This window comes from Mesoplodon bidens (assembly GCF_964165515.1).
Source record: "Mesoplodon bidens genome assembly, chromosome: 10".
NCBI classification, from domain to species: domain Eukaryota; kingdom Metazoa; phylum Chordata; class Mammalia; order Artiodactyla; family Ziphiidae; genus Mesoplodon; species Mesoplodon bidens.
Window position 1 is genome coordinate 79,852,039 of NC_138172.1, and position 13,561 is coordinate 79,865,599.

The 13,561-nt window shown below is 41.4% G+C and overlaps 1 protein-coding gene and 1 pseudogene across 3 annotated transcripts in view; both read left to right on the forward strand.

The window, feature by feature from the left end:
* Window positions 1-1,416, forward strand: part of TFAP2D (transcription factor AP-2 delta) — a gene marked incomplete at its 5' end in the record, with an annotated part of 54,952 nt that extends 53,536 nt beyond the window's left edge. For both annotated transcript variants that reach the window (XM_081246443.1, XM_081246442.1), the window contains one exon: window positions 1,085-1,416. In XM_081246443.1, coding sequence (XP_081102569.1) covers window positions 1,085-1,304 — 220 coding nt within the window. In that variant the 3' untranslated portion in view covers window positions 1,305-1,416. The remainder of the gene's footprint in view (window positions 1-1,084) is intronic.
* A 9,193-nt stretch (window positions 1,417-10,609) lies between these two features.
* On the forward strand, window positions 10,610-11,010 carry LOC308623967 (large ribosomal subunit protein uL1-like; annotated as a pseudogene). Its single transcript has one exon. The product of its transcript is annotated as a large ribosomal subunit protein uL1-like (transcript).
* Window positions 11,011-13,561: the final 2,551 nt, after the last annotated feature.

Here is a 13,561-nt window from a genome sequence, read left to right on the forward strand (position 1 = left end):
ACTTGTAAGCAATTAATGGCTTCATATATTGAATATACAATATATATGCCATGTTATTTATAGATAGATATATGCATGGTATATGTCAGTCATGTTTTTCTATATTTTACAAGATATGAGTTATGGGGAGAACCTGGCAGTGTCACTTCAGAAACAGTGGACGCAGATGAACCATCTGGGTGGGTTTTGTTCACAGAAAGAGTGAATCTACACTTATATATTTGTTCAGCTAGAGATGATATTTGTTGTGGTTGGAAGGGCTACCGATGCTGAAGTTGCTACAACCCTCCCTATGCTGGCTCACTAGTTATGATTATTAATGAATTAGTTAGCTGCTGAAACCCCCCAAAAGAGTGGCTTCCATTAGATAGAATTTTATTTTTCTCTCATTTAGGAGACTGAAGGTGAGTAGGTTCATGCCATCTTGTTTTGTCCTCAGCTGCACAGCTCCATAGCTATTTTGAGAGGAAATAGAAGGCACACCCTTTCCTTTTAAGCAGATGGGAATTGCAAACATCACTTTCTCTGTGGTCTATAGTGGAAGGATTAGTTCCGTGTCTAAACTTAGCGGCAAGGGAAGCTTGGGAATGTTGTCTCCAGCGGGATGGCCTTGTGCCCAGATAAGACTCCATAACCTTGAAGAAGAGAAGAATGAAGTTAGAGGAGCAGCTAAACATCAGGCACACTCAGCCAATTTTGATCTCTTCTTGTGTGATATATGCTTATATAAGCATATGTGCCATTCTTAAAAACGAGATGATTCCCACACCATAGAAAGTTGTATTTTCTGGCTTTCTGAATGAGATAGAGACTCAGAGTCAAGTCGTGTGTTAAACACTCAGACCTGCTAATAATCAGTGCCTATCAAGTCTGTCAGTGATGTTTTCTTCCAGATAGTCCCTGAATTTCTTATTGTTCAGAGCAATACACTGACTTGCGTCTACCTTCCACAATGCTTGGTGCCGTTTAGGATCACAATAAATGCCTGTTTAATGGAGTGTTCTGGATTAAATGGGGGGGATTTGTTGCCCCATATCATACTGCAAATTGCTCATCTCTTTTTCCTACCGCTTCTCATTTCCAGTTTGATCACTCATGGCTTTGGGACCCCAGCAATATGCGCAGCCCTAAGCACTTTCCAAACAGTCCTCAGTGAAATGCTAAACTACTTGGAAAAACACACTACTCACAAAAATGGCGGAGCGGCGGATTCTGGCCAAGGACATGGCACCTCGGAGAAAGCCCCCCTGCGGAAAACTTCAGAGGCTGCTGTGAAAGAGGGCAAAACAGAAAAGACAGACTAGCTACATCAAACAGAATCTATTTCCAGAGAGTCTTGCTGCTGATATTTTTTCTAATATATATATCATTGAGGGTGATTAATCTTCAGTGGACCAAATCTCTGCCCTCCCCCAACCCTCCATAAAAAACAAAAATGGAAATGAAAAATGAAACAAAAAAGGACAAAACCAAAAAAAAAAGACAAAAAAAAAAGGAAAAGAGCAGTGTAACTGTGTGATGAAATTGTCACTTTTTCATTTTATGTTATGATAAACTTCTTTTGTGCACGTAATTTATTGTTCCGAATTATATACATCACAGTTTTTAAGCACTTCTGGACTTTGGAGAGGCAGCACATGCTTTTTCACATCTAACTGATGCACTTTCTTATCCAACTCTGTAGTTAGGGATCAGGAAGCATGACCAAACTGGACTCCACCAGAGACCAGTGACTCCACCACCAGCGCAGACAGCGCCAGGCTTTCTTGACTTAATTCCCTATAACAAAACAGTGCCTCCTTCCATTAAATAGACCAATCTGGCAATCAATCCATCAATAAATGCTTTGGGAACTGAAAAGGGCAGTCATGAATCTTTGTCCTGTGAATTGACAGCAAGTTAAAAATTTCGGTCACCGCTAACCCACTTAACTACCAGTGCCTTGGTGGTATTTAAAAATTCCAGAAAAATCTGTCCCCTCTTTGTGTGACTATTCCCACCCCACCCTACGTCCATTTTTTTAAAGAAGAGACTCAGCAGAATATTGAAGAGAAAAGAGATGGCCTCGCCTATCCATTCTCCTCACTTCCCCAACCTAACAGTTCAAGGAAACAGACTGCAAATAGTGGGTCAGGACAGGCTGGATATAGGAAAGGGTAGCTTTGCCCCTTGGGGTCCTGACAGAAAGCTGTGGTATTGTCTTGCCTGGAAAAGCAAGGGAATAGGAACAGCGATCTTTCCAGGAAGCCCTGCCCCTCAGAGACAGAAGAGGAGCCCAGGGAACTAGTGGAGGCCCCTCAAAGTGTTAGCAGCCAATGATTGTATGGTTAAAATGACAGCCGTTATTCTTTTTCTACTTTTGTGATTCTGCTACCTGCCCGATAGCTGTGTTCTAAACCTTTAGAGGCACAGAAGCATTCAGGTCTGTGTTCAATAAAGAAAACAAAAACAGAATGATCAGAGAAGGCTTTTGCTTTTAAGATGCTTCCTTTTTTCATAGCTTGTTCTTAAGCTTTATTGTCCTGTAGTTAAAATACTGACAACAAGAGGTTCCTGGCTGCAAAGGCCAAGGGCTAATTGAATGAAAGTTCAGACCATTAAAATCTGAATGTGAAAAACAAACAAACAAACAAACAAAAAACCTGAATGTGTCAAGAAACCTGATTGGTACCACATAGTACTAACCTTTCTACTGTTAACAGTTTTCGAAGTTCTAAGCAAATAAAGATGTAGGTCATCGTCTATGATAAAAATCATTTAAAAAATATGTGGACTCCAGACATTTTTTAGCATGAAAATATTCTCCTCTCATTAACATATATCAATTACTTTCAGAATGTCTCTGCCACATTATAACCCCATGAGGAATATTATTATTATTTTTAATTGAGAGAAAACTGCTTAAGAGTTTTCATCAAGAGATCACAAAAAATGTTTTTATCTAACAATACTTAAAATCATTCAACTTTTATCTTCAATCTTATACAGAAAAGAGGAACATAATCAATGAATATCTAAATTTTCTAGACTAAATTCAATTAACAAAACACACTAGTAAGGAATTCTATAATAAAGGGGTTTTACAGTTACACAGTAGAAGAATTTAAAATAAAGAAAATGTAAAAGTAATGAATTGTGACTTCATGAGTTTATCTAGTTCCATTTTTTAAATTTTACCGTTATTCATGGCTTTAAATTTTTTGAAATAGAATAAAGCTGAGATTCTGCTGCAGTTCCAAATTTCATCACAAAATAGTTTCCATTTACATGAAAATTCTCATACTGTAAAATATACATGTGAAACAAAAATGATGAATATTTCAGTTTAATAAGTAGTAGAAAGCTATATGCATATAATGTGGGCTACTAATATTTCCTTAATGAAATTTCCACATTGACTTTTATTCCTTTTATTATTAACAATACATATGTATTTAATATGGCATTTTCATATGCATATATGTGAAGTACTTAATGTAGTTATATACCATGTCAAATGTTTACCCATAATCAGATAAAAAATTAGATCTGGCTTATAGTACCAGCTTACTTCTCAACCCATAGTTGTGACTAGTTGGGGTTCTTAACACCTCAATGGGGTGTTATTATTTATTAGCCTTGGAAACAGAAGTATAACTATAACTACAGTGCATATTATTTACCAGGATTTTGGGTGTCTTCAGAGCCTTAAATGGACAGCACCCATCATTTAACTTAACCAGCCATTAGGACATAAATGAATTAATGGACTGGTCATGTTTAGAATAATTATTTATTATCATATTTAATAGACATTGTTAACATACCTACTTTTACCTTGTATATAAGGTACTCAACACTTTTTAAATAAATGAGTAAATGAATGTGTGTGTGTTCTTTGTCCAAAGTGGGCCAAAGGACTTTTTACTTTTGATTTTTTTTTCTTTGATACCCATTGCTTCAATCTGGTTGGCTTCTTCCATGGTAATTTATGGATAACACATTTTAATGAATAGGGAAATATTTCCACTCTATCACATTAGTTGCACCTAGATGCATTTAATATAGAACAATAAAAACAAGTAGGTAAGTATCATAATTTCAACAAAAGTAAAGTTATAATTGTTATCAGTATCATAGTTTATAGTTAAGGAAGGTAGGTCACCAAAATCTGATTTTCAGTGTTGCAGTCAATAATAAAGCAATGAGGGGCTTCCCTGGTGGCGCAGTGGTTGAGAGTCTGCCTGCCGATGCAGGGGACACAGGTTCGTGCCCCGGTCCAGGAAGGTCCCACATGCCACGGAGCGGCTGGGCCCGTGAGCCATGGCCGCTGAGCCTGCGCGTCCAGAGCCTGTGCTCCGCAACGGGAGAGGCCGCAACAGTGAGAGGCCCGCGTACCACAAAAAAATAAAATAAAATAAAATAAATAATAATAATAATAATAATAAAGCAATGAAAAAGCTTTCCAGATTAACTATCACTGGCCAAGACAATTTGTCCAAACCTCTCATACTTACTCAAAATTAATATACTTAAACTTATGAAAAATTGAGTCAAACTCCTATAAAAAGAAATGTTCATTTTAATGCTGTTTCAATAACCAATTTAAGTGTCACTTCTATGGCTATTTCACTAGAGTTACCATTTGACTTAAGTTTGGTGGTTCTCGAAAAATAACGGAAAACTCTGAATTATTCTATATCTTCTCTGGAAAGATCAGATTACTGGGAAGATGCCTAGTCTATTCTCCTGCACCCTTCTTTTCAGATGCTTTAAAAATGGGCAATTCTTTCTGGCTTTGCAGTTCCTTTTTCCTTTCCCTTCTTTGAGGGTGTGTTTTCTTCACTGTCTAAGACACAACATGACCCTCTAGCACCTATGAGCATCCTGAGCCTAGTGTGACAGTGATAAGAATTTGACCGTTTGTCACTTGGCACTTTTAAAGTAAATATGTCAATGAATTATCCTTGTTAAAATGAGTAAAACAATATAATTTCATTACCCTATATTTTCTTCCTTTTGGGCTTCTTTGGAGGCATTTTTGACCAGTGCAATTTTTAAAATGTATCAGCATCCTTTACACAATGAATATGCCATCTCCCTACAAAGGCCAAGTCAATATATGAGAGATGACCTGACATAGAGACTAAGAGCATAGACTCTAAAGCCAAATAACCTGGGTTCAAATCATGGATCTTTCGTTTGCTTCTGTGTGGCCTTGGGCAAATAGCTGAACCTCTCTGGGTCTCCATTTCCCCATCTGTAAAATAAGGATAATAATAGATACCTACTCACAGAACTACTGTCAGAATCAGAGTTAATATATATAAATTGCTAAGAGCAGAATAGGGGCATGGTTAGTGCTATGTGAGTGTTAGCTATTGTCATTAATACTTAGAGTTGGGACAAACCATATTTTTAATCTAGATATCAGTTTCTCCTCAGTTTATTGAATCCTTCCTATATGTCAGGCTCTGTCTTAGAGACTGAAGATAAAGTGAGGAATAAAGCATTTTTCTTATGAGTTTCTCGCAGTCTCCTATGAAGATCCCAGCCATTATAATATGGTAAGTGCCCTGATGTAAATGTGCACAAGTTATCCCAACACAAACCAGACCCAGGTCCTGGGAACTGAGGGGAGGAGAGGGAGAGGGAGAAATCAAAGGAGGGTTTGTAAAGGTGGAAGGGAAGGGAAAGGTGGGAACCAGGAAGAGGAGACTTTACAGTTCTGGGTGAATTAAAAATATTTGGGGCAGGATGCGATTTTGAAAACTAACCAATGCCATTTGTATTTCTGGTTATTCCTATACCTCCGCTCCATTTTCGACGGCACCTAACATTTTGTCCATACTGCCTCAGAGAATGAACGTGACCCAAGGGAATGCAGGCAACAAAGGAATTGAACTTTTATACAAGTTTTCAGTTTCAAAATCCTAGGCCTTAAGGAGGACTTGAGGTTTAAAAGTATATCAGTCCGAACCTTCTTCCTTCCTCCCCCCCACCCCACACACACACGGAGACAGACCCAGACACATTGGAGCCCATAAAACAGTTCCCAGTTTGGTGAAAGAAGGAGAGGATTAAAGAAGAATTGAAGAAAGGGTAGCTATCGTTGCATCTCTCTGAGAAGGGGCCACATCCAGGGGGTGTGTTTAGTGATAGAGGGAACCATGTCTTTACCCCAGAGGAAGGTCCAGGGAGGAAGACCACCCAGCATCATGCAGAAGCAGAGGTGCTGTCTATGTGGGGTGTGTCTAGGCAGATGGTTCTCAGACAACCTCACAGGGTTTCTCCCAAGGAGATTCTCTCAACATGGCCTGGAGAGACCAGGATGATGTGTGTGGGAGCTGAAAACAAAGAAGCAGCTATTCCTGCAACCCATAGAGATGCAGCAAAAAAATGGATATTTCAGGCACAGCCAGAAGCAACCCAGGTAGCGGGCAAGCAATGCAGGTTGGACCCACGTACACACAGGAGGAACATGACACATGTCAATCAAAGACCAGATGGGATATTCAGTTGTACCACTTGGAGTCCAGTCAGGAGAACAAAAACCTTTTTAGGGATTTCAAAGAGAGAGGATTTTTTTTTTTTTTTTTTTTTGTGGTACGCGGGCCTCTCACTGTTGCGGCCTCTCCCGTTGCGGAGCACAGGCTCCGGACGCGCAGGCTCAGCGGCCATGGCTCACGGGCCCAGCCGCTCCGTGACATGTGGGATCTTCCCGGACCGGGGCACGAACCCGTGTCCCCTGCATCGGCAAGCGGACTCTCAACCACTGCACCACCAGGGAAGTCCCATACATACTACTTTTAAAAACTGTATCTCAGCTACTTCCCATGTGCATCGCAGAGGATTGAAAAGGACCAAGACACTTAAGAAAATTTGAAATAACCCCCCATACAAGGCAGAAAAATATAAAAATAAATAAACATGGAATATGGACATGTGAGTGAGTTATTCCCAGTTAAAGTCTAATGTAAGTTTTCAAAGCTATTTTTCTTTAACATTGTATTTCCCTAATTATTTCTTTCATGTCAAGAGCTATTTGGAGAAAGAGCACTAAGATGATATTTAAGTTTGTGTTTAGTCTTCCTTCCAAGTTCAATCATGATGTTGTAGTCAATAAAAGCTAAATGTATGTATAAATATTAGTATCATTTATCTTCCTACCACATCCATTCTCCCTGGGCAATATCTTCTTGTATAATTTCAACTATCATGTCTTTTCTTGTGGCAAAGACCAGTAGCCATCTGATGAAAGTCCATTGGACATTTGTCCTGGGTGTTTACCTATGTCAAGGGTTGGCAAACTTTCTCTGTAAAGGGCCAGATAGTAAATATTCTAGGCTACACAGGCCATATGATCTCTGTTGCAACTACTCTGCCATTGTAGCATGAAAGTAGCCATTGACAATATGTAAGCAAATGGCCATGACTGTTCCAATAAATCTTTATTTACAAAAATAGGCATTGGGATGGATTAGAGCATGCATGCCTGTAGTTTGCTAACTTCTAACCTAGATTAAATTTCTCAGCATTTCCTACTGTTTGTAGCTGTATGATTAAGTTCTCTCCATTAGAGGAATAGAAGTGATATTTGCCATGTCCAGATTTTACCAATAAAAACCAGCCCTGTACTTACTTTCCTTCATGTTATGTCCTTTTCTTCCTGCTGCATGAGATGACAATGAGGCCCTAGGGCAAGAATTCTCAACCTTGGCTCTCTACTGGGCCTTCATTGTGAGGGGCTGTCCTGTGTGTTGTAGGATGTTTAACAGATCCTTGGCTTCTATGTACTAGATGCCAGTAACATCTCTCCTAATTGTGACAATCAAAATTGTCTCCAGACATTGTTAAATGTCTCCAGGGGGAGAAAATCACTCCTAGCTAGGAACCACTGTCTTAGAGATGCTAGAAACACAAGATGGAAAGTACCTGGATCCCTGAATGACCATATGGAAGAGAAGTGCACATTACTCCAAGCTAAACTTCTACTACATTAAACCACTGAAATTGGAGGTGGGCGTGGAGGGCAGGAGGGTCTATTTGTTAGCCTACCCTAACACAGTACTGATGAATTCCAAATCCATATCTCCACTGGTTTTCCAGCCTCTGGCCTTGCTCTTTTTTATTCCATTCTCCACACCGCAGAGAATCATTCTGAAAAGCAAATCTGATTTGCACATCGCAAATAAAACACTTCATGGCTTACTGTTGCCCTTACAATAAAGTCAAACTCTTCTAGAAGATCTACAACATCCTTCTGACCTGGCGTTTGCACTCTTCTCCAGCCTCCTCCAGCTTTATCTAGTATCTCTGTTTCCCCCATCACATTCCCTCCTCCTCCCAACCACACACACACTCCATGGTCCAGACACATAAGCCTTTTTTAAATTCCTGAAACTCTCCATGATCTAAGATTTAGCTTATTAGTCCTCTTAGCTTGAAACATTATGTTCTACCTAACCTCCTTCACAAGCCAGCTCCTGTTTATCTTTGGCATATCAACTTTGAATTCACTAATTTGGTGCAACTTTTATGAGTTTTCTATTGCTACATAATATTTTGCCACAAACTTAGTGGCTTAAAACAGCATCCATTTATTTGCACACATTTCTATAGATCACAAGCCAGCCAGGCTTAACTGGATCCTCCGCTTAGACTCTCAGAAGGCTGAATTCAAGAAAGCAGCCAGGCTGGGAAGAATCCACTTCCAAGCTCATTCAGATGGTTGGCCAAATTCATTTCCTTGTGGTTGTAGTATACTGAGGTCCCCATCTCTTTGCTGGCTGTCATCCGGGGTCACTCAGAGCTCCCAGGTCTTTATCACATGCCTCCCTCCATGTTCAAAGCCAGTGACAGCACATCAAATCACAAGTATCTCTGTGACTTTTCCTTCTGCTACCAGCTGGAGAAAACTGCTTTCAAAGGGCTCACATGATTAGATTATGCCCACCCAGGTGATCTTCCTTTTGATTAACTCAGCATCAACTGAGTAGTGGCATTAATTACTTCTGCAAAATTCCTTGATCACCCAAGTTAATATGCTTATGAATGTGATATCACATTATATTCAGAATCCCCGGGGATTAGGGTGGGAAATCATGGGAGTTCATCTTTAGAAATGGTCCTACCACAGAGGCCTTTTCTGATTCCCTAAACCAAGTTGCTTTTCTCTCCTTTGTGCCCTCATACCATCAGTTATCCCTATCATGTCACTTATTAAAGACGTTTTAATAATAATTTGCTCAATTATCTTTCCTATCAGACAGATAATCCCCAGTTTCCATAACTGTAAAATGAAGATAATTATAGCATTCACATCAGTAGGTTGTTATAAGGATTAAATGAAAATGTCCACGTAAAACAATAACTGAGCCTGAGACATAGTAAGGGCCCAAATGATGTTAGCTGTTAATATTATTGCAAATATTGGAATTGTTAGTATTAAACATCAGTAGGTTTTGAAGTGGGAATCCATGTATCTTGCCTATTACTGTGCTGTCAGCAACTAGCCCAGCGCCTACCTGGCATACGACTGGTAAGACACGAATGATGGGCAAATGAGGCAAATTCAAGGACTTGTCCAAGGTCTACAGAGAAAATATGTAAGGTTCTTTCTAAGAAAAGAGACAATCGTAAATTACTGGGAGCCCCAGAAGCGTTTTCAGATTCACAGTGCTAGAAAGAAAAGTGATAGGTGCAAAATATCTCCTGCATTAACCCAGAAAGTCATTGTCATATTCAGTCTCCAATGTATAAACCCTGTAAGCATGTTGCTAAAACCAAGATTTTGAATAAAAGAGCAATGCAAAATAAAACTGACAACTTGGGCTTCCCTGGTGGCGCAGTGGTTGAGAGTCCGCCTGCCGATGCAGGGGACACGGGTTCGTGCCCCGGTCCGGGAAGATCCCACATGCCGCGGAGCGGCTGGGCCCGTGAGCCACGGCCGCTGAGCCTGCGCGTCCGGAGCCTGTGCTCCGCAATGGGAGAGACCACAACAGTGAGAGGCCCGCGTACTGCAAAAAAAAAAAAAAAAAAAAAAAAAAAAAAAAAAAAAACCAGGGATGCTAAAGCCCTCAGTGAAGACACCCAAATAAAGATCATGTCAGAGCCACTTTCTTTGATGTCGAGGTTTCAAATTCCCTGGAAGGAGCTTGCTGATAGTGGATCTGGCAGTCAATTGATATTTGGGTATTTGCCACATCATGTTTTATCTTTAGTATATGGCTTCCTTAGGAAGTGAACTTGACATTTTATATGTATTCCAACCATTTTTGTGAAGTATAGTCAAGTGTGTTTCTGTTTTGTTTTTCATTGAGATATAATTGACAAATAGCATTATATTGCTCTTTCCCCGTTATCACAGCCCGAGGCACCGTGAGCAGCAAAGTCTCAGCGACTCCCTCTACGAGGTGGTGCGGGAAGTGCTGCAGGGGAATCAGCTCGAGCGCTGGAAGTTTTTGGAGACAGTGTAGCTTCAGATCTGCCTGAAGAACTATGACCCTCAGAAGGACAAATGCCTCTCAGGCACTGTCCGGCTTAAATCCACTCCCACCCCAAGTTCTCCGTATGTGTTCTGGGGGACCAGCAACATAGTGATGTGACAAAGGCTGTGAGTATTCCGTATATGGACATTGAGGCACTGAAGAAACTCAACAAGAATAGCAACTGGTCAAGAAGCTGGCCAAGAAGGATGATGCCTTTTTGTCTTAAGAGTCGCTGATCAAGCAGATCCCATGAATCCTGGACCCAGGCCTGAATAAGGCTGGCAAGTTCCCTTCCTTGCTGATCCACAATGAGAACATGGTGGCCAAAGTTGATGAGGTGAAGTCCACAATCAAGTTCCATGTGAAGAAGGTGCTGTGTCTGGCAGTGGCTGTTGGCCACCTGAAGATGACACACGATGAGCTTGTGTTCAACATCCACTTAGCTGTCAACTTCCTGGTGTCATTGCTCAAGAAGAACTGGCAGAATGTCCAGGCTTTGTACATTAAGAGGACCATGGGCAAGACCCAGTGCCTGTACTAAAGGCACAGCTTAATAAACCATACTCCCACCATTAAAAACAAAAACCAAAAAACATTATCTTGGTTTCAGGTGTACAATATAATGATTGAATAGTCGTATGTATTGTGAAATGAGCACCACAATAAACCTAGTTAACATTCATCACCATCTACAGTCAAGTGTTTTGAACATGTCTGTGAACTAAACTTAATTTTCCATGTAAACAAGGTTGACAGTTTCCTTGCAGAGAGGTGAAAAGAACAGTATTGGAGACTAAACATGTGTTAAATAAAAACTAATCTGGGGGCTTCCCTGGTGGCACAGTGGTTGAGAGTCCGCCTGCCGATGCAGGGGACATGGGTTCGCACCCCGGTCCGGGAAGATCCCACATGCCACGGAGCGGCTGGGCCCGTGAGCCATGGCCGCTGAGCCTGCGTGTCCGGAGCCTGTGCTCTGCAACGGGAGAAGCCACAACAGTGAGAGGCCCGCGTACCGCAAAAAAAAAGAAAAAAACAAAAAACAAAAAACTAATCTGGGCTTAGTTAAGGAGAAGCTTCATTCAAATGGGTCATTCAAAGGGGTCAGGAAGGGAAGAGGGCCTCTTGTAGTAGAGAGAACCCCCCAACTGGAAGATCTGCGGGATCTCAACGGTCCAGCAGAAAAGGATTTTTCTTTAATACAGGGTGGGGAGTAAACAAGGCTAGAAGGAATCTGGTGTGGGGAAATAAGTGGAGTGGAAGGACAGTTAATCCAGGAATGGCTTTCCTTTGGGTCAGCTGATTCTCAGAAGGGTGGTTAAGGAAGGCTTGTACACTGGCTCAGAATGAGAGTAACTCAGAGTTCAAGGGCTTGGGGGAAAGAGACCAGCTTCACTCTAGTTTGATCAAATCAGGTATTTTGTTCAGATTAGTCAGTGGGTACAAACAGTTCAACCCATCATTTATGAGACAAGGAATGAGAATGTGGAGGGTATGTGTCTGGCATTGCCAAAGGTCAGCAAGGGGACATCTGGCTCTTATCTAAGTCATATGGGGAAGAATGTTTCTTGGCAGTAAGGCATTTCCCTGAACATAGAAGAGTGGGAGGATTTCTTAACCATTGCTGTTTCCCAAGAACACAGGGCTCGCGTAAAGTTTAACATTGTCACATGAATGAGATTGTTCCCAAAACTGATGCACAAAATAAGCAAAAAACACTGAGACTAGCCTAAAGAACTCCAGTTCATGCTGTGTTAATTTTTTTTTTTTCACAGTATGCGGGCCTCTCACTGTTGTGGCCTCTCCCGTTGCGGAGCACAGGCTCTGGATGCGCAGGCTCAGTGGCCATGGCTCACGGGCCCAGCCGCTCCGTGGCATGTGGGATCTTCCCGGACCGGGGCACAAACCCACGTCCCCTGCATTGGCAGGCGGACTCTCAACCACTGCGCCACCAGGGAATCCCCTATTTCTGGGTATATTTTATCCTACCTTGTTCTTATCTTTTTATATAAACACATAAATGGCCACATAAACAGAAAATGCTGCCTTGAAGTTTGCTAAAATGTGTAACAAACTTCCAGCAATAATAAAAGGGAGTATATAAAACCCAAACCTCCCAGCCCCTCAGAACATGTCTGTAGGCAGGACTAAACTCTGCACATCTAATGTACAGAGACCAGCTAGTCACAAAAGCTCACCTGTACAGACCCACTAAGGATAGGTCTAGATATACTGTTTCTAATAAAAGGAGCCGATGAACTTCAGTCTTAGTTTGGCCATGTAATAATATTGGGGCCCAGGTTTTAAGTTGACTAAAACAAAGACAAATCTGTTGGAAGACTGTTCTCCATGAGTGTCCTGTGTTTCTCTCTTTTGCACTGACTACTCTGGTCTGCACTAGCTCTTCGAGGTTGTTTGTATTGTAAACATTCGTGGGAGATAAAATAGTGTCTCCTTCTGGGGCAGGGGATAATCATGCTTCTGTTTACTGCCCTTTATAAAAGATGTGTTCCAGGGGCTTCCCTGGTGGCGCAGTGGTTGAGAGTCCGCCTGCCGATGCAGGGGACACAGGTTCGTGCCCCGGTCCGGGAAGATCCCACATGCCGCGGAGCGGCTGGGCCCGTGAGCCATGGTCCCTGAGCCTGCACGTCCAGAGCCTGTGCTCCGCAACGGGAGAGGCCACAACAGTGAGAGGCCCGCGTACCGCAAAAAAAAATAAATAAATAAATAAAAAAAAGACGTGTTCCATAAGCTGAGGTTTCCTCTCTTATAACACAACTCACGGCATGTACAGGTATCAATGGACCCTCTTCACACTGACCTGTAGGAACTGGTACAAATGCTTACATTCTAGTTCCTGCTATTACCATGAGTAATAAAGTCCTTTGTCTCTGACCCAGAAGTCTCATGTCTTCCGCCAGCTTATATGAAATCAAGCCAAGCTAACTTGTTGGCTTGCAAGTAGGGTAAAATCTCAGACTCTACACAGTACTTAACGAAACCATTCTCTGTGAAATTTTCTTCTAATTTATTCCTTCAAATGAACTTCCATGTGTGGGAAAATTTAATGTTTTTTTCACTGATGTAAGTGTTCA